Genomic DNA, 24,415 nt, shown 5'->3' with positions numbered 1-24,415 from the left:
AGGAGCTCAGAGCCCTGACTGCCTGCCTGCCGGCCGGCCCAACAACTCCTCCCCGTTGACTGCAGCGAACGTGGCAGGCTGAAGAGGCTGGTGCAGAAGCGCTTCCCGGGCTTGCCCCTCCCCGGCCATTTTAGAGTCTGGAGCCGGCAAGAAGCGGGGCGTGGAGGGCTCAACATCGAGACGCGCCGGGAGCTACTGGCGAAGGAACGCCGCCGCCGCGAGGCCTGAGCGGCCAGTTCCGTCTCCTTCAAGGCCGCTGCAGTCCCTTTCAGGTGAGGAGAAAAGACTGGCAGGGATTGGTGCGGATGGGACCTAGCCTGAGGCCCTTCGCTACTCGAGATCGCGTCAAAGTAGCTCCTTGAGGACTTGGGTTTGGGGGGTGAAAGGGGCAGAGACGTGGCACAGAGATGTGCGCGTGCGTAGAGCACTATCTGCGTTGCTTCATGGGAAATGTAGTTCCTGTCTCACGACATAGTGACTGTAATAAGAGGCCGTTCAGCCTGCTCGAGCAGTTCTACAAAAGGAAATCCCGATAGCACCATCGAAGGTGCGTGGTACCCTGGTAATTGTGGCATTCCCAATTAATTTCTAAGCAGATTTGGTGCCTTCCGTGTTGACTGTGAAAGTTCCTCCCGAAGGGGGTGGGGGTGGAGTTGAGACCATATAGTTGGTTGGGATAGCACTGTTGCATGTAAAGGGCACCCGATGTGGAGGGAACGGAGGGGTACGTCATAATCGCTGCTCTCCAGTTTTAAATGTGGGTAGCCCCTTCTGTGTTGGCTAGACGCTATATTGTGAGTCTGGATGCTACCACCATTTCAACTTTGCCCTGAACTGGGATGACCTGGTCTAGAGGCAATGCTGGATATTGGGGAATCTGCAGTATAACTTTCACTCAGCTGGATGGTTTCCTGGGTGGGATTTATATGTCCCATAAATGTTATCAATTGTTATATCTGGGTTCAGAGGAAGAAATTGTCTTCCATGTCTAGCGTCTAGTGATTCTGAATATCTTTCTGGTGTGTGATATGTTCCCTAGAGTTGTTTGTTCTGCAGCATCATTCCTCATGGCATCTACTCTGTAACCCACAGTGCACCACTAACACAGAAGTTGTAGCTGGCAGAGTTAGTAGGAACTACAGTCAGCAGCACAGCCAGTTGTAGGAGGGACACCTGCCACCTTAGTGTTTTAAGTGTGGCCTCCCATGCATAGATTCCCATTGCTCCATATGACTAAACTGAACAATAATGCTCTATTGACTTTAAAGGGGAAAGGATTAGGAACTGTAGTCCCAAAAGCTTTTTATGGGAGAGCCATACCTGAGGCCATCATGCATAGTTTGTGGCTTTTGCCAAGGCCCCATTTAGAGATTCAGTTTTCCCATTCCTCTTCTTATGTGGCTGCTGTGACAGATGACACCTGGTGTAGTGAAACACACTTGTTAAGGAACAAACGAATAGAAAGTTTGCAAGTGAACTCCAGCACAGATCTTAAGAATAGTTGCTATAGTTAAACAGTCAACTTCCACAGAACAACTGGAGCCAAAAAAGAACCAACTCAAACATGCAAATGTGCATCAGTACCAGCTACTGGTAGGGATGGTTCTATAACCATTAGAGTGGCATAGTGGTTAAAAAAAAAGCTGTATGCATGAGTCTCTTGTCCAAATGTCCTTCTGATGATAACTTACAACCACTGTGTATCTGAGTCATAAATTTTATGCTCATAGCAACCTTTGTGAATACAATACAGCACCTTTCCAAAAGGTGGTTCTGACCAGAATAAATTCTATGGATTGCACCCATTTAAATGCAGAAAAGGAAGCTCAGAGTTCTCCTGCTTGAGCTCTTGATTTCTTCCCTTTTGTCTTGGGCCTGCGAAATAGTTAGCAATATTGTCAAGTCAAGTTGCTGACCTCCTACATTCTGTTGCTGCCTAGGCTGTCTCAGGTGACCGTTTATAACATGAGTGCAAGGTGGGCACTCCTTAACTACAAGTCAGATATTTGTAAGCATCTGTACAATCTAATCAATAATTTGAAACTCGCTTTTTTATCTAGTAGCTCTTAAAAGAGGAAATTCTAATGTACAACTTTTGCTTGCCCGGGGTCCCCCATATACCTACAAAGAAATTAGCAATTCTCCCAAGTTAGGCTTCAGGCCTTCTTTTTCATGTTGCTGGCTGGTCTGACTGAGGTATGTGCCTTTACAGCTTATAGCACGGAGGATCAGCTTTTTCCACACGTAGTCCATGACTATTTGTTCTCAGTAGCTGTTTACATGTTACAGCAAATGCATATACAATCTGTATACAATGTACAGTTGATTTTTCTTCATATGTGCACTGAGTAATTCTTATGTTATATTGGATGCATGTACAGTGGACTTTGTGATTGAAACCATGCATGTATCTAGGTACTGGTCCCAGTTTTCATTTGTAATGTAAATGTACATTGTCTCTTTATTACAAACAGGTGTACACACATACATGCAGCATGTATGTGTGTTCACTGTAACATGTAGGTTTACCAGGCCCCCGCCAGGGGCAGGCGATCCCCTGCTCTGGAGCTCCTCCTCCCAGCACTGACCAGCTGGCCAGCAGGGGACTTACAGGCGCGAAAATTAGGCCTAGAACTGCGTTGCTGGCACAATGCAGTGATGTCTCTTCCAGCATGCACTTAGCGAGGGGGCTGTGGCTCAGTGGTAGAGCATTTGCTTTGCATGGAGAAGGTCCCATGTTCAATCCCTGGCATCTCCAGTTGGAAGGACCAGGTAATACGTGATATACAGGATCTCTGCCTGAGACCTTGGAGACCCCTGCCAGTCTGAGGAGACAATACTGACCTTGACGGACCAATAATCTGATTCAGTGTAAGGCAACTTCATATGTTTATGTGATGCTCTAGTATTTGGGCAAAAACTCTATGGTAAAAATGACTTCTACTGTAGAGTTTTTGCCCAAATACCTGAGCATCCTCATGTCGCTGGCAATATGATGGCATCACTTCCGGTAGGCACTGGAAGTGCCATCACCACCTCGCCAGCTACACAGGCTTGCTGGTAAGCCCCCACCCCTCCCTCGCCAGTTGGTACCTGGCAAACCTAGTAACATGTGATCAGAACTTGATGTAGACTGATTTAAGCTATTTCATCAAACTTCACCCTTTTCTCTTTTTTAAAAAGCGTGAAATACCTTTAAGAGACAGCCCCATGAGTATGTCACCTTTCAGCCCAATGAGAGCCACCACAGAGAGCTTGGTCTGAGGCAGATGTGGTGAGTGAAGTGCTTTGGGTACAGAGCTTTCCTTACTGTTGAACACTAGTAGAAATTGGTACTTTTAATGTTCCAGGCCTAGATCTATCCAGTGCCATAACAGTTTTGTTTGGGGGAAATGTTTGAGTTGTTTTTTGTTTTTGTTTTGCCTTCAGCATCTTTTTCTCTCTTTCAGCTGTGTCACTGAAGAAAAATGATGGAGGAGAGTGGTATAGAGACAACTCCACCTGGAACCCCTCCACCAAGCACAGCAGGGGCTACTGCTGCCGCCACCCCAGCCCCCATCTCATTAGGTATAAGAGCTTCATAAATGACTGGTCTTATCTGTTCATGTGTTGTGAAGCTTAGCAGTTTGTCCATAACAGTAAAATCAAATGTTGCAAACAATATAATTACAATAAACATTTCAAGCTAATAAGTGGTTTCTTTCTAATCCATAAAAATGTGCTTTATACATACAATGTCATTTGAGAATGTGCTGAGAATGTATAACATTTATTTTGTATGGAATTACGCTAAAGTAGTTGAAATTGAAGAATACTCAGAAGAACAGTAACCTAACATAGAGGGACTCTGTAGCCCATTTATATTGACATCAGTCCTTGCATAGCATTTCCTGTTGCCTTTTTCAGGATTCATGTGACCTTGCTGTTAGTACCTCTGCTTCAGGGTATGGCTATTCAAAGTCTCTTTTTTCTAAAGTTATCTTTTTGATAGAGAAATAACATTTTCTCCAGATTCAGCTGGCAAAATGTTATTTGATGAGCTTTCATCTCACTGTTTCTTTTAATTCTGATTTACAATAAAATTGATAAAAGAATATTTTTTTAAGTTATACATAAGTAATATGGAATAGTAGAACAGTCACAACACTGTTAACAACAATAAAATATGATTCTTAGGACTGAAAAGACTTTGTTTTTCTAAAACCCACAATAGAAAGGCTTCTTTTTCAAAAGGGTTCCATAGAATATGCTCCAGCACCAACACAGCCTTGCTCCTTTTATATCAGTTTGCTTCCAGAGTGCTTTCTGCAGGCCTGGAGAAGAATGTCCTGTCCCTCCCAAAGAGATTTTTAATGCATCAGAATGGGCAGGTGAAGCTTTTCTGTGTCTTGGAGAAAAAATACCATCACCTAGTAAATAACATCCCATGAAGCCTCTGATAAAGGCACACAAAATTGTTCTCAAGGCTTGCAAGCATAAGAAGAGCCCTGCTGGATCAGACCATTGGTCCATCTAGTCCAGCTCCCTGTCTCACACAGTGGCCCACCACTTCCTCTGGAGGGCCAACAGATGGGCAGTCTACTCAAGGCGGGGCTTCATGCAAGTGGTTCCATAAGACTTCCAGATTCTAGATCTGGACAATTTAGGGGCGGTGGGGGGTGGTCAAAACCAACATTTTGAACAAGGCCAAAAGAAGCAACTGGAAACCAGTGAAATGCCTTCATCAACAGTGTAATGTACCAGCCTAACAGACTTTTAGTTAACAATAAGACTACCATATTCTGGACTGCCTGAAGTTTCCAAGCCATCTTCAAAGACAGCCCATGTAGAATGTTTTACTGTGGTCCAGTAGGGAAGGTAGCAAAGCATGTAAATAAGCCACTGCAGTATATAGATTTTCTAAATAAATTACAGTGGCCAAACCCTTAACCCTAAAAAGAGGGCACAATTGGCAGATTTGCCAAAGTTTAGAAAAAAATACACTCTAGGAAATAGATGCTGCCTGATTCTCCATGAGCAGACCTGAGACCGAGAATGTTGCTAGAATGTGTACCTAATACTGAGCGCACAGGATGACTGATAGTACCTGGGTCATATCTGAAGGAAGCGGCCTGCAGTTGCCAATACAGAGGTGAAAAGGGGAGGTAAACTGAACGACATTTATGGCAGGGGGATTTTGGAGTGGAAGTGAGCACTGTGGTCCACCACCAAGCACTTCTCCAAAGGTGCAATCTAGAGCAGAGCTACACCTTTCTAAGCCCACTGACTTCACATTTAGAGGTTGTAACTCTGCTTAGGATTGCAGTACAACTGACCCTTCAGCGAAACATTTTGCAGAGGTGAAGTGTGTCTCCTTTCACAACAGGCAATGCACTTTCTTCCAGATCAGCTTGTCTTCCTTTCATTATTATCTGAAATTTTTTAGTAAAATTTGAGATCAGTTTCTCTGGAATTAGTAAAAAAAAATCCTATCCCGTGTACACTTATCAGGCATTAGATCACCCATATAGTGTTTAAAAGCTGTCAAAGCGTAAGGTGTTTATCCAGATGATCCCCTGACTTAGGGTAAATGCTTACATTTTGTAGCAGGCTCATTGATAAACATTTAATTGTAAGACAATTTATCTTGCAGAGTTACTGTTGAATTGACTGTTGAAACAGCGAAGGTTGTTAACCACTGAATTTTCAGCACTGCATCTTTAAAGTGCTCATTAGAAGGAATTGTTAATCTGCTACAGGTTTCAGATTCTCTTCTCAGATACTTGAATGGTGCAGAAAATTTAATAGAACTCTAATGAAAATGTGCCTTCTCTCTCTTTCCTCACCCTCAGCTGCTCCACTTCCTCCTCCAGACTTATCTTCTGCCTCATCTTTTCCTCCCCAAACATTCTCCTCACCTTTACCACCCACACTGTCCTCACTTCCTTCTATGATATCTCCAGCTCCTTTGCCTTTTGTGCCTTCTGCATCAATTTCAACTGGTGCCCCCCTTGCTGTTCATAATCCACCTTCAGTAGCCCCTCCAATCACATCAGCTTTCTGCAGTTCTGCTCCCCACCTCACACCACCTCCTCCACTAAGTTCTGCTCCTGGCCCTGTGCTTTCTGCACCCCCGACTGGTCCCCCCATTTCAGGTTTTTCTATTACTTCCACCTATGATATTACCAAAGGTCATGCTGGCCGAGCACCACAGACACCACTGATGCCATCATTTTCTGCGCCTCCAGTCACAGGTAAGATTGTGTTCTAATATAACATTTCAGAGGCAGGGGCAATTATCAGTATAAAAGAGCAAGAGTCCAATAGCTTCTTAAAGGGTATGAGCTTTCATGAATGACTGCTCACTTCTGCTACTGGACTCTTGCTCTTTTCTACTGCTATAGACAAACTAACATGGCTACCCATCTTGAAAGATCAGTATATTTACTTAAAGAAACAACTGTTAAATCTCTGTCCAGGACTGTTGGCTAATTCTTAACTATGCATTTTGTCAAATGTAATTCAGTTCTAGAATCTTGTGTCCCCAGAGTATAGCTCTTAATATGGTAAAGTACAAGAGTGATCCTTGGTCTCGTGCACTCTCCACCACCTCGCTTGTGTAAACCAGGGCCTACATGCATAAATATACAGTCTATTTTCTCCTTTGTTGCAGCTAAATTATTGAGGTTTCAAGGCATTTAGATACATAAAGGAGCTTGTAAAATCCACATGCTTGAGCCATTTGTGAGCACGACCTAATTGTGAAGGGGATGGATAGTTGAGCAGAAAAGAAACACACTTTATGAGTGTGAAGACCCCTTATCTGGGGAGGACTGGTTTCCCTTTAAAAATGTACTTTATGTTTTGTTCTACTGGGTATATCTGGCTGCCACCAGGAAATTTTAAGGCTTTCCAAACCTTTTCCCTTCACTTTGGCTCTTTACTGGGTACGTAGGTCGAGTTGAAGGCTCACGAGGTACTATGTGGTCCTGGGAAGTATTTCTTTCAGAGCTGATATACTTAAATAAAAGAAGATTTATTGAAATAATTCATAAATAAAAGGGTAGAACCATGTAACCAGTAATGTGAATATTTTGAACAATTGCTTGGTGTCTCACACAAGATCTGCTCCCTTACTGACAGGGATCTTTCAGGTAACTCTGTAACTCTTTTAACTATACTTTACTGTTTCATAGACACTCAGCTTCAGCTTATAACTGTTTCAACACCAAACCGCTTGTCTCTTTTCTTCTCATACACAGAACTGAACTCTCTTATATCACACACAAGACTGCTTCTCTCCCAGACCTCAGAACGAACTAACTGATAACTGTCTTTATCAACTGTCAAACCTGTAACTGTCACTCTTGACGGACATACATATCCATTCAGAACCACTTCCAAACCCCCTCCCCCCTCTGTCAATCACCAATCACACCACTCTTGTCTCTTCAACCACTCTAATATATCTCAGCCATGCAACCAAACTTTTAAAGAGACACACACACATAAAAACAAGGAATCATTACAATGAGGCTTACTAAAATAGTTCTGTACCAAGAAAAGCTGGATTCTATGGTGTGTGTTGTTTTGCCATTGCTAGTCATAGGAGCAAAGAATTATGAGGGGTACTGAAGCCTTGCCTTGCCTACTAGCTAGTTATCTCACTTGGCTGATTTATCTGGCTTCACATTTTTCACCAGGCATTGCTTGCAAAGTTTTTAGCATACCTTTGCAGTCATAAAGACCATTGCTTTTTAATGAAAGTTTACTTTCTTAAATAGCTAAATTTTGTGCCCAGTACCATATTTTGTGGCTTGGTTTCCCTGCTGCTCCCCCCCCCCCAACAGGATTGGAGTGTCATTTTGGGCAGCTGTGGGAAGAGGGACAACAAAAAAGTTATGTTCTGTGGGTGGAAATCCTTGTGCCCATGGAAAAACTATTGGATCCAAGCCTATACTCTTTCTCAGCTTCCAGTGAATACACACAGTGCTGCATCTTCATGACAGAGTCAGTTTAAGAATCCCTCAGTCTGCTGCTGAAGAAATAAATGACTACGTTTTAAGTTCAAATAGCTGGTAGCACCAGACTTCATTCAATGAAATTTTGTTTGGAGTCAGGACTTGTATGCAATTCTTTCTTTCTCTCTCTCTCTCCCCCCTTCCTTCCTTCCTTCCTTCCTTCCTGTTATATGTCTGACAAAGTAATTGAAATAGTTTACACTTGTTATTTTAACATGCAGTCAGCTAAAACTTGGTAATCTAAAACCTTTGCTGATGCGTAACGGTCAGAATCCAGTCCAATTAATGAACTGCAGTATAAATAGATTGCGCCATTCCATGACTAACAATAGCAAAATAATGTGTGCCATAAAGCTTAACTTTTTGCTGCAGAATTTTGATTTTTTTTTTAACATACATATTTATTTATTTAGTTGGCTTTATATCCCGCTCTCCCCTTAACGGGCTCAGGGTATAAAATACAATGCAATTAAAACTACATAAAACACAATATAAAATAATATAACTCATATGTGCCATACAACTCTAGTAAAAAGCCAGATACCTCAGTGGTTGATGGTATTAGAATTTAAGTTTTTTGAGATCTTAAAATTTAGGATCTCAGGACCCAGGCTACAGATGGGGGCTGGCCTAAGGAGGGCGACACCCACTGCCTCAACCAAAAGCCCGGCGGTTGCAGACCTAGGTGGTCTGTTTATAGTGAATCACAAGTTGGTATTCCAAGTAATTTTTCCTGAGTTAATGATTCCAGAGAAAAGGAGAGAAACCTTTGGGAATCTTTCAGAAAGAAAATAATCAATATTTTAAAGCAATATCCTACAACTAGCAGCCACTAAACATGATTGTTATTTTGTAGATTTCTACCTCAAGTTATTTTAGTCCTCCTAAATCTGTGTTTACATTCTTTTCTAGTGATCCTTCCACTCTAGTGTGGATGTTATTTTTGTGTTTCATTTATAACATTTTTACTGTCCCCTTCCATACCAAAATAAAGAATGTACTCTCACTGAGGAAAAAATGTTATGCTTTGAACATATGAATTCTGTTTCATTGAAATATATTCTATAAATAGCTTTAGTATTCCTTCTAGGCATATGTCTATTCTCCTTGAATATGACTTTCCAAAACCTTTGCTCCTAAATAATCCAGTTAGATTAATCTTCTGCAGTAGTAGTGGCTTTTAGTAGTAATAGTTTTTTGTTTTTAAACTAATGAATGCTGTCAAACACATACTGTTTTCTGAACAAGTAAAAATGATAGAATTAATTTATACATTAAGGAATCCCAGGTTACAACAGAATGAACTGTGATGTATTTATTTGTACTGTTGCTTCTCAGGTGTCCTGACAACCGGTGTAACACAGCAGACTTCTGTACCACCATCATTAGCATCTGGTACTGGAAGTGGTTCCGCAATTACTTTCCCAGAGGAGCGTGAAGACCCCAGGGTAGTTGGCATGCCAATGGAAGCATCTGCCGGAGGACTGTGGGGCTTCATAAAAGTAATGGTCACTATATGTTTACAATCCTGATGGAAATCTTTCTTATAAAACAGACTGAAATGAAATCAAACAAACTGAAATATTTGCAGTCACCAATTAGAACAGGCCTGTATAACATAGTTCCCACTGGGATGTGGCACCTATCCTGCCTAATAGTCTCTAGGGCATGGGTCCCAATCATGGCAGCAGTGAACCCCTGGTGCCCCCTGACAGCTCCCGCCAAGTGTTTTTTAGAAAGTGGGTGGAGCTTGGTGAGGTTTTTGCCCAGCAGGACATCTGGTTGGTCATTGGCAATCTGATTGGCTGTGCTGATTAAAATCACATTCTTTCAGCAGCATCTGCCATTGGTGTGTTGGTTTTATTCTATTTCACTCCTCTTTTGTGGTGTATTTTTAAAAAATTGCCTCTCTTTTCTCCTGTACTTGGATTTCCTCTCTCTCTCTGTCTGGCATCACCCCCCCCCCCCCCCGCAGCCATTTTGTGGTTGCCCCCACCCCCCTGTGTCAGAATTCTGACGGTGTTCACAGCTTCAAAAATGTTGGGGACCCCTGTTCTAGGGGAATTCCAAATATCTACTGGTTGCAGCTCCTTTCCACAATTGTGGGAACACATACATATGTAAAAGCACCTGAGTTAATTGAAAATGCTAATAGGGACAGGGAAGTACCTGCATTACTGTGCTAGTATTACTTCTCAAAGACAGTACTGAGTTAAATTTGTAGAAAACTTCTTTTCCATGATTAACAGAGCAAGGCAGCTCTCTTGTCTTATTGACCACCAGAATGGTTTGATTTGTTCATCCCTTGATCACACATGTGCTATTTCACATGGCAGCATCTGTGATTTCTTCTCTTCTGTGCCCATGGTGTTCCTTGCTTTTGTTCTTTTGCAGACCTGTCCCATCTGTCTTGCTCTGCCAAAGATCACATAAAGGATGATTTCCCCTGCACAGCTAAGGAATTGTATACAGCATTTCATGGAAATGGTCAAATACAAGATTATCCTTTTGAATATTACAATGGCCCATGTAGATTAATAGCCTATATTTGGCTCACTTCTCACTGCAGTTGCAGTTGTGACTGGATTGTTCCACTTTTGGCTACAGGTGTACTCTTAGTTTGTGACATGTCAGAACATTTTTCTGTAAGGGAACGTTTCATCGTGGGAGTCCTCAGTTAGCCTTAAATGATACAGTCCAGAAGCAGGTTTACTGCTGCACTCAGAGCATTATGGTATGAACCATTATCAGAGAAAATTTCTAAAAGCACAAAGTTTCCTGATAGAGGATTCCTGTGCTTCTTCATTATTCTATTACAGGGGTACCCTACCTTTTTGAGCCTGTGGGCACCTATGGAATTCTGAAATAGTGTGGTGGGCACAGTCATAAAATGACTGCCACAAAATGGCTACCGTAGCAGGCAAAGCTGGCACAGCTTACTGTCAGTCACATGATGAAGATACTTATGCTGTGGTGGCAGCTGCTGCCAAACCAACACTTTTTAAAAAATCTGTACAACCAATCAAATCTCCAAAAGTTATTCAGAAGCCTTGCTGGGCTGAAGCCCCACCCGGCCCCGCCCACTTTCTAAAAACACTTGGCAGGCACCAGAAAAGGCATGAGTGGGCATCATGGCGCCCACAGGCACCCTGTCAACAACTTTTGTCAGCTATAGGAAATGGGACAGCTTGCAAGGATGGAGTGATAAACCCTTGGGCAGGCTACCATTACAGCTCTGGGAGTAGCTTCTTCTACCCCAGCAGTGCCGTGTTTTCTCACCCCTGCAAGGAAGAGACTGCATCCAAAGGCCAGAATCTTTAGTGACTTTTAGTATTTTGCAAAGTCATTGCAAAATACCAGTGCATGGGAGAAAGAGAGATAGTAGCCAATGAATTACTAAGTATGCGAAGTTTGCAACCTGATATATGCAACTAAAAAGTAACAATGAATCATGGGGGAAAATAAATTTAATTGATGATATTTGTAACCTGCTTTTGCCCCAAGGAGCTCTTGGCATTGAACATGCCATTATCCAATTGTTTCTCCTTGGAATGTTGTAAAGTACATTAGGTTACTAGATCGCAAGTAGCCAAAGGTCGCCCATTAATTTTATTGCTGATCAGCAATGCAGTCAAATATTAGCTCTGTCTTTGGAAACATCTTGCACATATTCCATATGTGAGTGAGCATTTCTGAGGGCTAACTGTGGAGCAGCAATCCTGCAATGTACTGCTTACTAAGAGGTTCCTAACTAAGCATTGTTTGCACTTAACTGTCCTTAGAGGACTAAGTAGATTTCATTCTTTTCCCCAAAGGCAAAGGGATCAAAGAGGGATGTAGCAGTTCCTAATTTAGTTACCCCTTTGCATGCAAGAAATCACAAAAGGGATAAATGCAATCATGTGGCAAAAGAAATTGTGAATCTGATATACTTTCAATAAAGTTGATTCATTTGAAAAAAAAGAAAATCAGCTTCACTGATAAATTTCATTCATAGCTTTTTCGTACAGTAAGAGGAAGTGTCCTTTACTTTCAGTCATATATTCTCCTCTGGCGCTCCCAAAGCAGGCAGCAGAGGAAACCTAGACCATTTAAATAAAACTGAAATTATTGTGGTATATTTATTATATATGTGTATATATGTAATGAAACAGTCTGCTCCCCCCTTGATATCTGTGTCATTCAGTTTAGTCCTATTGGGTGGAACTCTTGTTTCAGTTTCCAGTTTTGTATGTTAGCTGTAGCTGTGGGAGTTGTCCCCTGCATATAAACAGCTGATTTTTTTTGGGGGGGGGAGTTATATGCAAACGCAGCCACAGTGTGAAAGAGAAGACCAAAGTGACAGCAAAGTGAATTTAATATAGTGAATTTCTCCTGCAGGGTGTAGCTGGAAATCCTATGGTGAAATCAGTACTTGATAAAACCAAACATTCTGTAGAGACCATGATCACAACACTGGATCCTGGCATGGCTCCTTACATCAGTAAGTGAAGGCTAATGGGAACTGTTGTGGTATTTGTAAATCCAGATTGTTCGACAGGGATTATCTTCTGGTGAGATGTGTGTCTTTGCTTCAATGTGTTGGGATCTAAGGTGTTAAGAGCAGGTTGAGAAAGAAGTACTTTTCTCCCTTTCTCACAATACAAGAACCCGTGGCCACTCAATGAAATTGCTGAGCAGTCTGGTGAGAACTGATAAAAGGAAGTATTTCTTCACCCAAAGAGTGATTAACACATGGAATTCACTGCCACAGGAGGTGGTGGTGGCTACAAGCATGGACAGCTTCAAGAGGGAATTAGATAAGCATATGGAGCAGAAGTCTATCAGTGGCTATTAGCCACAAGGGATAGATAGGAACTCTCAGGCTGGGGCAAGTGATGTTTTGTATTCTTGGTGCTTGGGGGAGGGGCAACAGTGGGAGGGCTTCTAGTGCCCTGGCCCCACTGCTGGACCTCCTGATGGCACCTGGTATTTTTGGCCACTGTGTGACAGAGTTTTGGACTAGATGGGCCATTAGCCTGATCCAACATTGGCTTCTCTTACGTTCTTATGTTCTTACTGCTTGATGTACTTTGGCATTGCTGACATTGCCAAGAAAGGTAACCATTATGCAAGTTTTCCACCTGTGTACTTCACATGAATACAAAGTTGACTAATAATAAGTGAAGAACCTCATAGATTTGGAGCATTAGCTCAGACAGATGAGGAACTACCAGGGCATTGTGATGATTTTGCTGAATTCTTTGCTGATAAAATCTCTGATCTCCTCTAACCTGGACATCCTTGTTTTAAATAACAAGCCAGGTTGGTGGTGCCAACTTACCCATGTTTGATGGATAGTTTCAGGTTAAGCTTTTCTTCTGGTGTGGATTGGAGTGTGAAACCTACAACTTCTAAATTGGATCTGTGCCCTTCATGGCTAATTAAAATCTCCCCTACATCAGTTAATTTTTGGTTGGACAGAATTGTTAACACTTCATTATTGGAGGAAACTTTCCCTTCAAAGTTAGAACATGCTGTAATAAGACTATTATGGAAGAAACTGTCATTGCCTTTAGATGATGTTAAGAGTTACTGACTTGTTTCCAGCCTTCCATACTCAGGCAAACTGGTAGCAAGGCAACTCCAGGAATACTTGGAGGAAACATCTGCTCTTGACCAATTTTAATCCATCTTCAGACCTGGTTTTGATAGTGAGGCAGTGCTTATTGCTGTGGTGAACGGTTTCTGGCTGCAAACTGCCAAGGGGAACTCCTCCTTGTTGATTTTATTGGATGTGTTGGCAGCTTTTGATACTGTCAATCATACCATCTTAATAGAGCACCTGGAAGGCCTAGGGATAAAAGGGTTGGCATAAAATAGTTCTGCTCCTGTCTGGCTGACAGAAACCAAAGCGTGACTGTTGGTTATAGGCCATCATATGTGGAATGTGATCTGTGGTGTCCCTCAGGGACTCATCCTTTCACTGATGCTCCTTAACATATACGTGCCTCCTTTGGTGGAGATTGTCTGGAGGCTTCGGAATGCAATACATGTGATGCACAACAATACATTTCTTTATGTACAGAGATACAGAGTGGAATTATTTTGGCATACCTTTAGTGGAAATAACTAATGAATGCCTCTGATAGCTGGTAGTTACAGTTTTACAGTTTGATGCATTTTAGTTTGTGTGTTTAGCTATGTTTTTTATGAAGAAGTGAGCAGTGACTCACGAAAGCTCGTACCCTACCACAAATTTTGTTAGTCTTTAAGATGCTACTGGACTCTTACACTTTTCTGTGTTTTTAACTGTAGATGTTTATATTTGTAATCCACCTTGGACATTGTGGAAAGGCGGGATATAAATATTTTAAGTGAAATAAATAAGTAAACAATATCATTAATGTGCAAACAGGAGAATAAATTCATAAGGGGTTTAACTAGTTATTCTGATGGTGGTGCACATAGTGGTGTACACCAAGTGTTTATTCTCTTATTTTCACAAACTTTAAGGGGCAATCAAGCAGGTAAAAATGCTTATCTCTGCTTCAAAAGAGGGTCACCCTTAGCACTTTGTGCGGTGGCCCTCTCTTCTCTTTGCTGCAAGAAGAAAAAAGATCAGTTTTCCAACCATAGTTTGACTCCGCTGTAGGTGTCTCCGCACGTGTCAGATGGTTTTAATATGCTTATTCTTTTACAGGATCTGGGGGAGAGTTGGACATAGTTGTCACTTCTGTAAAAGAGGTCAAGGTTGCAGCCATAAGAGATGCTTTCCAAGAAGTTTTTGGAATGGCCACAGTTACAGGAGAAGCTGGACAGTCAAACATTGCACCACAACCTGTCGGCTATGCAGCTGGGTTGAAAGTGAGTAACCATCGTATGGAAAGCCTGACAGGAAAATAACTCATAATATTTGGAGAGAATTGCAATAAAAAGTATAGTATTTCTTGGTCCGCAATCAACCATAACTTGCAATGTTTTTTAAAGAAGGTCTTTTATAGCATGACCAGATTTTAAAATGCACCAGAATACAATAAAGACCTTCAGCATACTCATACAACTTCCCAAAAGGACCTCTCTGATTCCTAACAGCTTCAGAATAGCTTATAACCGGCAGATAGCCTATGTATTAAATCGGGCTGATCAGCCCGATTTAATACATAGGCTATGTGCCGGTTATAAGCTATTCTGAAGCTGTTAGGAATCAGAGAGGCCCTTTTGGGAAGTTGTATGAGTATGCTGAAGCAGAACTGATGTTTGTATGAAAAAGAAATATCGAAACGAAACGGTTACTCCGGGGAAGTTCGTCCTTCACTTCTTTATGACGTCTTGCATGTTCATCTCGCGGCGTCTACACTGAAAAAAGAAAAAGATTAAATATTATGGAATGATTATTCTGTCATTGGTTATACAGTATTTTGTATTGGTTGCACTATTGCAGTATTCTTGTATGTAGCACGATTGTCATACTGCTACCCCCGTTGTTTGTTAATTATTACAATAAAGCCCTATCAGGAGGAATTCATCCTCAGGTGCACAGAAACAGGAGATTACTTCCCAGTAATATGATAAACACTGGGAAACAATTATGATACCCTTCATCTCCGCCGTTTGGGGTTGGATCACGCAATATGTCAGCAGAAGGTTTTGATAGTTACAGACCTTCTCTGCTCCCTCCACTCAAGCCCCCAGCAGCCACTTCTGGCCCTGGTGAAGTTTATCGCTGGGGTTGTGAGACTTGTGTAAACTTACAGCCATGTAGATTACAAGGCTGCAGTGGGAGGATGAAAGAGGTGAAATAGCCTTCCTTGCTGCTTCTGTCAATGGAGCTCCACTGGTGTTAGAGAAAGGAATTAGTGATTTTGCCCCCTTTCCCCTCTTTACTGCATGCATCCCACTGACCTCTGTGGCTGTTACTCCACACAGGTCCTGCTATCCCAGGAATGAACTGCTGGGCGAGGCAGGGCTCCTGGGGGCTTGAGTGGACTATCAAAATGAAATGGCTGCTGGGGGAGGCAGGGACAGCCTGCAATCCTTGTGTTGTATTGAACCCACTGGTTTTCTTTCGGCTTCCTTTGGTGTGTAGCTGTTCTGTATCTTAAGCAGCAGAAATGACTTTCTTTCATCACTTCAGTGCTATGTTGAGTCCCATTCTTACCAACTGCATTCATCTCATTTAGGGAGCCCAAGAAAGGATTGACAGCTTGCGCAGGACAGGAGTGATACACGAGAAACAGCCTGCTGTGTCTGTTGAGAATTTTATCGCAGAACTGCTTCCTGACAAGTGAGATGCTTTAATGTGTTCATCAGAATAAAAGTACACGCTGTATTGCATCTCTGGGCTCATAAAAAGTGACTACTACATTGGAGAGGAAAAAGAGTTGTCGTCTGCCTGTAGCTGATACCCGGTAGTTTTTGCTTTGCTACCTTGCATCACTGCCCTTAGTGCTTTAAATCTGACAGGGTATGATCCATGATTAAACATTACAACATACAAACACATTGGTATTTACACATTTGTACGGGCTTATTCGTGAAAATGTAAGTCTTAGTTTAAAGAACGGTTGAGCTTGAACAATGCATGCAATAAGCACCTAACTCTTGGACCTTCATCTACTGTGCCTTTACTCTGAAACTCCTTGCTGGTATGAATGTTGTGTCTTCTGTGTTAATTAGTTAGGATACGAGCAGTGCAATCATAAGCATGTATTGCAGGCCCAGGGGCAAGGAAGGGAGCAAGGATGAGGAAGGAAGTACCATGACACAAACCAGTTTTGGAAAATTCCAGCCATGCAGGAGCACTGGTACAGCATGGGGATGAATCCTGCGTCAATCAACCTGCCTGCTGCCTGGTATCCCCCCCCCCAAGCCTCCCTGTTGGGGGGGGGGGACTGTGGAGTGGCAAGCCCCAGGATCCTCATGGGTGCCAGTCACTGCATGGTTTCCTTGCCACCTCGTGGTGAGAGCCAGCCAACAGCCCCCAAGCTGGGCATGACGCTGAATGGCTCCACCCCCAGGAGCCCTTAAAGGAGTCCCCAAAATGGGGGAGGTGGATGTGCAGGGACAGGGTCCCGCCCCCAAAGGATCCATCTCAATGCCCAAACCGCCCAACCAAGCTGTAATGAAATAAGCTGTGGTGAAACACAAGGAACTAAATGTACTGAAACGCAACTTATAACAACTGAAAAGCATGGAGGGTGGGAGGGAAAGTCAGAACTGACAAAAGGTGAAGTCTCTGCAGCAGCCTTTCTAAATAGGGAAGGGGTAGACCAGAGTGAAAACTTCAAAGTCCAGGTCATCTTGGAGCTCTGCCCCTCGCAGGCTGTCCAGGGAGTATGTGATTGGCTGGCCTAGAGCTGCCGCTGAGGTCAAGACCCCTGAGGACCATCTGGCCAGCTTGGAGCTGGTGAAAGGCATTCCTCCACTCGGTCCCAGACCACAAATGTGGCCTCTGGGTAAGTGTGTGCTGCTGCTTCTTGGAAATTAGGACTGCTTCCTAAAAATGGTTTCCAATAATATAGTTTTAGTGAACTGTAGTTTCCTTGCCTTTCAAAGCCACCAGATTAATTTGTTCCATTCAGTTAATGTCTATTATTAGACATCAGTAGGAATTCATATACTCTTTTCTGCTACAGGTGGTTTGACATTGGTTGCCTAATTGTAGAGGATCCAATTCATGGTATTCATCTTGAAACATTTACACAGGCAACACCAGTGCCTCTGGAATATGTACAACAGGTGAGTTTCATCCTCAGAGAGTGGGATCCTCCAAGGGCTAGGAACTGAGAACTCAAGAGCTTGGAGTTAAGTGGCTGCGGTCACACGGAGCATTAGGCACGCTAGAGGGACGGAAGATAGGCGGATTTTCCGGGCGCGATCTCACCGCCACATCTGGGAAGCGTCGCGCTCCCGTGGTGAACCCAAGGCTTCCCGCGAAAGATGCGTGGTAAAAAACTAGTACCTCGGAGGTACTAGTTTCCTGAAACCGTGGGGCAAGGCTGGGCGTCTGATCGCTTTTCCGGTGGTAGTTCTGGCGCCCGCCCATGTCCCCTCGGAAAAAGTTTTTTTCCCCCAAAGTCTCCACGGATGCGCACAAGCACCCAAGGGAGCATGCGCACATTTGAGTTAAAAAAAAAACCCAACCCCGTTTGCCCCATGCCCCGCTTCTTTGCTGCGCCGTAGGACTGTGGAGTGATCGGCACCTCCCCCCTACCACGGGACCTCCATCGGTAGGTCTGCTCGAGCAACCACGCGGTTTTTAGCCCCGGGGTCACCAGCCCCGTTCCCCCCCCCCCCGCATTTTCCTGCCCATGTGACCGGGACCAATAGTGCTTTTGATATTTCTTGTCATTAAATTATCAGCTTCTTTTTCATTAAGCGTGTAAACAATATGTGGATTAGATTTTCATGCATTCTGCTGGCTAAGTTTACATATTATTTGAAGGGGTGACATATAATGGGCAAAACTAATTAAAACTTTGACTCTCTTAAAATGTTCAGAAAACAGAAAAGTACACTAGCAGATCTGATAACTTGGTTTTTCTGAGCAGCTAGTATCGATGTAATAGCTGGAATATTTAAGAAGTCATAACTTTATTAAAGTTTACTGAGGATTCAGAACATAACAGTTAGCTTATTTATAGTGAAATCAAATGAAGGACAATGAAATCAGTCCCACCAGTATTGCCCTCCCCAAATAATATCACCCTAAATAAAACCGAATGTGTGCTATTTCATAGTATTGAGTTATTTTCTTCTGTTCTTACCCTGTTGTTAAATTTTTCCACAGGCTCAAAGTCTGACTCCTCAGGATTATAACCTAAGATGGTCAGGTTTACTGGTTACAGTGGGTGAAGTGCTAGAAAAGAACTTACTGCACGTCAACAGAACAGACTGGCATGTTGCATTCACTGGCATGTCCCGTCGACAAATGATCTACAGTGCAGCCAAGGCTATAGCAGGAATGTACAAGCAATGTTTGCCACCGAGGACCATTTGAAAGGGGGAGGGGAAACCTCTGAACTTTGAAGAACATTCATTCCTCGGATGGGTTTTGGAAGAAACTGTTTTATCTCCAGCTATCCAGCAATCCTATACAGATGCACCTCAGCTTTGTACTCTACATATCAACTGTACATTTTTAGTTGCTGTAGATTTTCCGGGTTGTGTGGTTGTGGTCTTGGCATTGTAGAACCTGACTTTTGCCAGCCTTCGACAACATATTGTACATTTTTTGTTTCTCTTTAAAGAGTGAAGGTATCCTTTGGAAAATGGAAGTGAACAATTTTCCATCGATTCACATGACTAACAGTGCAATCCTAATCACAATTACATCTTTCTGACTCCATTGAGCTCAGTGGATTTAGAAGGGTGCAACTCTTCTTAGGATTGCACTGTAAATAACTTCCCAAATAGAGAAGACCCAACAGGCATATTTTTAGCAAGGCCAAAGAACACTAAAATGAAAATATAATTCATGGGATGTATATAAACACTAAATAGATAATACATTCAATTTTTTTGAGATGGGTATTACTGTGTAATTGTTGCTTTAGTAGTACCCAACCAGAATAAGCTTGGAAAGCAAAGTCAAAATGACTGATCTCTCATTGTGTTTGCAGGAGTATGGAACTTGTGTGCAGATGTATACAGAGATTATTGCACTTCCACTGTAAAGTTTCTCTTTGCAGCTGCCCATTTTAGCACCAGCATGTTAAGAATCATGCAAATATAATTTAAAATGATTGGATGAGTATTTATTTCTCTGCCAAGGGACACACCCCAAACCAGTTAACTGAATCTCTGCTGTCAAATGGATTCTTCCTCCTACCCTTATAACCATTCTTAAATTATTTTGGCACACATCTTAAGATACTGGGCATTACTGGATTGCTGTTGATATGTTAAATGATAGGACTGAAGTACAGAATAAGAAAATATGCTACCTTTTGTGGGGTTTTATTTGTTTTTGAATTCTTTTGTAGGCTTAGTGACCTTGAAACTGATGGGAGAACAGTTAGACTTAAATCTCTGTCATTATTGATACATGAAAATATCTCCGCAGTGCTGTATAAATAATCCACTGGTGTTTCTCCAATAACTTCTTGATCTAGAACTTCCATAGATTCTTATTGCTAGAGGAGATTTGACAGCAAATTAATATAGCAAATCATGTTTCCCCAAAGCATACTAGACCCCTGCTATTATGAGTTTTGGTTATTTACCATTTAACGTTGCCAGCATTTTGCCACTGCAAATATGGACCCATATTCTATGTTCTGGCACAATCTCTGTTCCAATTTGTAAAACCGCTTATGGAAGAGAGTATTTTGTAATTATCATATTTTATACAAAACTCATTCATTCTGCCTTAAATATAAGCTTCCCAATTGATTCTAAGCTTTACCTTTTATAGCAACTTCGAAAAGTAGTTTTATATAAAATATTCTGGTTAGCCAGTTTCTTGTATTTCTATATGGTATAATAATCATTTTTCCAAGTAAGTTTGCCATTCTTTGCTAAATTTGTAAATCAAAATTAAATAGATTTTGTTCCTATAGAATTGTAATTTCTTTTTTCTTTAAATTGTTAGGTTTAATACTGGGTTCATTGTTGAGCATTCTTAAGAGACTTCTTAAAATGTAACAAGCACATCCGTAGATCAATTCTAACAGCATAATTTTCCTGCAAAGTGGAATTCTTTTGGCAAAAGGGTGGGGAGAAAATCTTGCGTTATTTAGTTTGTAGCTACACAAATGAAGTAGATGAGCCACACTTACCTATTCTCATTTTTTCTCCTACATAATTAATCAAAAATTCTATTCTTTGTGTATTCTTTAAGAATTTCTTCTCATTTTCTTGGAAAAATATTTGAAAAGGAATTTACAGAAGCCTGTAATGGCTCATGTCTGAAGTATCAGCTAGATAGACTGGCTAGATAGACTCTTAAGAGTATTATGGATGAAATAAAATAATGTCTTTCATTTACAATTATCATTTCCATTACACTGCAGGAAGAAGAACCTACGTATGAATATATATATATATATATCATATTGAATGCTGTCCTTTATTTCCTGAGAGCTTGTTTGGAATAGTAGTTAAGAGCAGCGGACTGTAATCTGGAGAACTGGGTTTGATTCCCCGCTTCCCTACTTGCAGCCAGCTGAGTGACCTTGGGTCAGTCACAGTTCTCTCAGAGGTGTTCTCTCAAGAGCAGTTCTCTCATAGCTCTCTATGGTGTCTGTTGTGGGGAGAGGAAGGGAAGGAGACTCCGAGTGAAGGGTGGGGTATAAATCCAACTCTTCTTAGTTGAAGAAAGATATTTTTGAACTTTTTATGAGCTGTCGTTATCTCATATCCTCTTCCACATTTCTGAATGCCTTCAGTGGTGCCAGTTCAGGGAAAGGATACTTCGTTACACCATTTAATGTTAAAGGCAGTTGTCAGAGTTCCCTAAAATTAAGGACAGACATAATAGAAATCAACTTAAAATCACATCTGTACAATAAATCAGCACTGAGTCAACATGTCCAAATGCCTTTACAACTATGAAAATGGGGTCCGCTGTCTCTTAGATTGTAGGACTGGATTTGGACAGGCTTCCCTTGCTAATTGTGTGGAGCTTAACTCTGAAGGTCATTTTTGCCCCTTATGCATTTGACTTTGGTTCTAGATAATGCTTAGAGGTGGGCTTCTCCTGTAAAATCTTAACAAGCAGTATGGGGGAAAGTGATCCCTAAACCAAATTATCAAGGATAATTGATTATAGACCCTATCATAATCTGCCCTAGTCTGTTTGGATCAGAACTTTGAATTGTACCTGGAAAATTTGCAGCCTACCAATGCATCTGAGAAAGCATCTGTCCTCTTCGCAAGATGTGGACAGTAGCTTCTTCAGTATTTTATGTAGCCAAAAACATGTAGTTTTATTTCGGTTACAAGATTTATCCCATTATTGTTGACTCAAATTAGCAGAAGCCAAAGACCTCTGGTGGGAGCTTTTCCCATTCCTGTTACTTGAGATATTTTTTAAATTAGAGATGCCAAGGACTGAAGCTGTGACTTCATATATGCAAAACATGGGTTTTGCTACTGAACTTCAGCACCTTCCTTATGAGACCAAATAGTAACAGTAGTGGAGCAGCTTGAGGGAGCCGATCCTCCGAAGGCATCCTTGTTCCTTCATCTTTGGGCATAACTAAAGGTGATCCTGAGGAGCTGTGATTATATCTTCCAACATGTCACTGAAGCTCAAAAAACACTGGGGGATTTGCATTTGGTTGAAATGGAGAAAAATATGGGCACAGATAGGGATAACCCTTTTATCTCACCAGATCCAGTGGCTTGGGGAGATGGTGATCTCTCTCGGGGAGACAGCATGAAAGAAAAAAGATTCCTGCTCCAGCATGGCAGTCTCCATCTGAAAACCACCCCTTCCCTGGATGCAGTGGTTTTTTGAAGTCTGAATTGTGCACCAGGAGATCCATGTCATATGTAGCTAGAAAGCATGAAGACAGAGTGTGCGCTGGGTTCTGTGTTAGGATATGAACTGGCATAAATTGGCGGATGTCTGACGGACAGTCAAAGGTCCTGCTCCTTTCTATCAATTGCCAATCCCTTGTATGCCTGTTTGGTGTGCATGCAGAGCTAATGGCCAATCAGGGCCGATGGAATGTTGGAGGAGCCAGATGGGAGGGTGAGTGGAGAGAAGAATCCATAAACTGTCAGTTTGAGACAGGATTTGTGCCTCCAGAAGGTTAGTCTGGGGGAGTCCTTTCCCAGGAGTCAATATGGGTCTGTCTTTTAGGGAATGTAGCTTAATTTAGTGAACGCTTTAGGAGGAGATTGTACTTGACTCAGAGCCTAGCTTCTGGGGAAATCTAGCTAAAGATCTCGGATTTCTAGGAGGAGTACATACGTACACTGTGGGATTCCTGAAGTTGTAGAACAGGCAAATATTCACCTAGTAGTTTTGAAAGCTTGACTGACAACTGATTTGTGCACCCAGTAACTGTCAACTGAGTATAACTGAATGAGCCCAACAAACACCATTCCAAGGTTTACTGATGTGCTTCAAATCACTTCAGCAATAGATAACCAAGCTGTGGAATCATTTGGAGTATTTCTTTTTTTTTTAAACCCCCGAAGGGGTATTTTTATTGTTTTTTAATAGACTACAAAACTACAAAGAAAAAAAAAATGGGAAGGGACTACATCTATGGATAAAGGAAAGATACCCACACTAACTATAAACCCAAGAGTGAGAGATCATAACCCAGTTAAACTAAATGTTAGTATTACATTTGTTAATAAGGCAATATACTTGCAGAGTTCTTGCTTTGCACTGCTTCTATGTTAGTAAATTAGTTATCTCAAGTCTTCTCAATTTGGAGTATTTCTGATACAATTGCTGTGCTAGCTCCACTGTGGGTTAACAGTGGGCTCAGTAAAAGAATTCTAATATCCACAAAACAATATGTCTGGAAATCCTCTTATTTTCTGGAGATTGGTAGCAGGAACATGGCATGATAATATTCAAACATGAAGCAACCTTTTTAAAGTTGTTTTCCCAAGTGATATTATTTCATTGCCTTTCCTATGATTCTTTTTAAGTTTAGCTAAACAGAATTATGGCATTTTGGGGAACTATTCATGTTTTTAAAACAATGCACTTGAAAAATTCCCAATATTTACTCTCTCTTGAGATCACATTGCACCACTGACTACAGATGTTTTATTTATGCTACAATAAATTAGTCTCTAGGACAGTGGTCTCCAATGGTCCATGGGTGACATGGCACCCGCCAAGTGTTTTTAGAAAGTGGGCAAGGCCAAATGCAATTCCTGCCCAGCAAGGGTTCCAATTGACCATTGGAGATCTGATTGGCTGTGCAGATTTTTTAAAAGTTGCTTTGGTAGCAGTTGCCATCACAGCACAAGGATTCTTACTATGGGCTTGAAGGTAAGCTGCAGTAGCTATCTTGTGGCTGGCTCTGCCTCCTATTGCAGCCATGTTGTGGCTGTACCAGCCATGCTATGTCAGAATTCCAAAAGTGCCCACAGGCTCAAAAAGGTTGGAGACCTCTGCTCTAGGATACCACAAAGCTTCTCTTTGTTTATAGCGTAGAAAAACAGTTGTGATACCCATTAATGTGCTTCCGCCACAGAGTTATGGTTCCTCATAGTAATATATTAGATCTTTAATGCTAAAGAAAAATAAAATAAATTGTTTGCCAGAAAAATAGGTTATTTTTCTATGTGCCCATATCATGCTGTTTAGGAACTAGGGGCTGGAGAGGGCAGGGGACTTTTTTGTGGTAACTAAGTCCCTTGAACTAGCCCCAGCTGTATGACTTTTGACAAAACCTTTGCTGAACTGTTATTATTTTCTGAGAGAAACCCCAGTTCATCAGGTTTAATGAGCCATGAGC

At 41.8% G+C, this 24,415-nt stretch overlaps 1 protein-coding gene and 1 long non-coding RNA gene across 5 annotated transcripts in view; one reads left to right on the top strand and one right to left on the bottom strand.

Moving 5' to 3' along the window:
* On the top strand, positions 1 to 19,186 carry PRRC1 (proline-rich coiled-coil 1). Of its 4 annotated transcripts, none has more exons than XM_015413514.1 (9): positions 1 to 272; positions 3,450 to 3,567; positions 5,832 to 6,233; positions 9,339 to 9,502; positions 12,381 to 12,483; positions 14,683 to 14,846; positions 16,163 to 16,266; positions 17,618 to 17,720; positions 18,772 to 19,186. In XM_015413514.1, exons 2-9 carry the CDS (start codon positions 3,468 to 3,470, stop codon positions 18,979 to 18,981), a joined length of 1,350 nt encoding a protein of 449 aa, XP_015269000.1. In that variant the 5' UTR covers positions 1 to 272; positions 3,450 to 3,467; the 3' UTR covers positions 18,982 to 19,186. The 4 variants fall into 4 exon arrangements, with proteins under 4 accessions (XP_015269000.1, XP_015269001.1, XP_015269003.1 ...); XM_015413515.1 differs by lacking the exon at positions 1 to 272 and adding an exon at positions 469 to 547; XM_015413517.1 differs by lacking the exon at positions 1 to 272 and adding an exon at positions 490 to 562.
* Positions 15,275 to 24,415, bottom strand: part of LOC107112393 — a 21,263-nt gene continuing 12,122 nt past the window's right edge. The window contains exon 3 of the long non-coding RNA XR_001482588.1: positions 15,275 to 15,338. This is a non-coding gene — a long non-coding RNA (uncharacterized LOC107112393). The remainder of the gene's footprint in view (positions 15,339 to 24,415) is intronic.

Source organism: Gekko japonicus, unplaced genomic scaffold (assembly GCF_001447785.1).
Source record: "Gekko japonicus isolate JY-2015 unplaced genomic scaffold, Gekko_japonicus_V1.1 scaffold245, whole genome shotgun sequence".
In the NCBI taxonomy this organism is placed as follows: domain Eukaryota; kingdom Metazoa; phylum Chordata; class Lepidosauria; order Squamata; family Gekkonidae; genus Gekko; species Gekko japonicus.
Note: the sequence above shows the minus strand (reverse complement) of the source record. Positions and strands in the feature narration are given on the sequence as shown.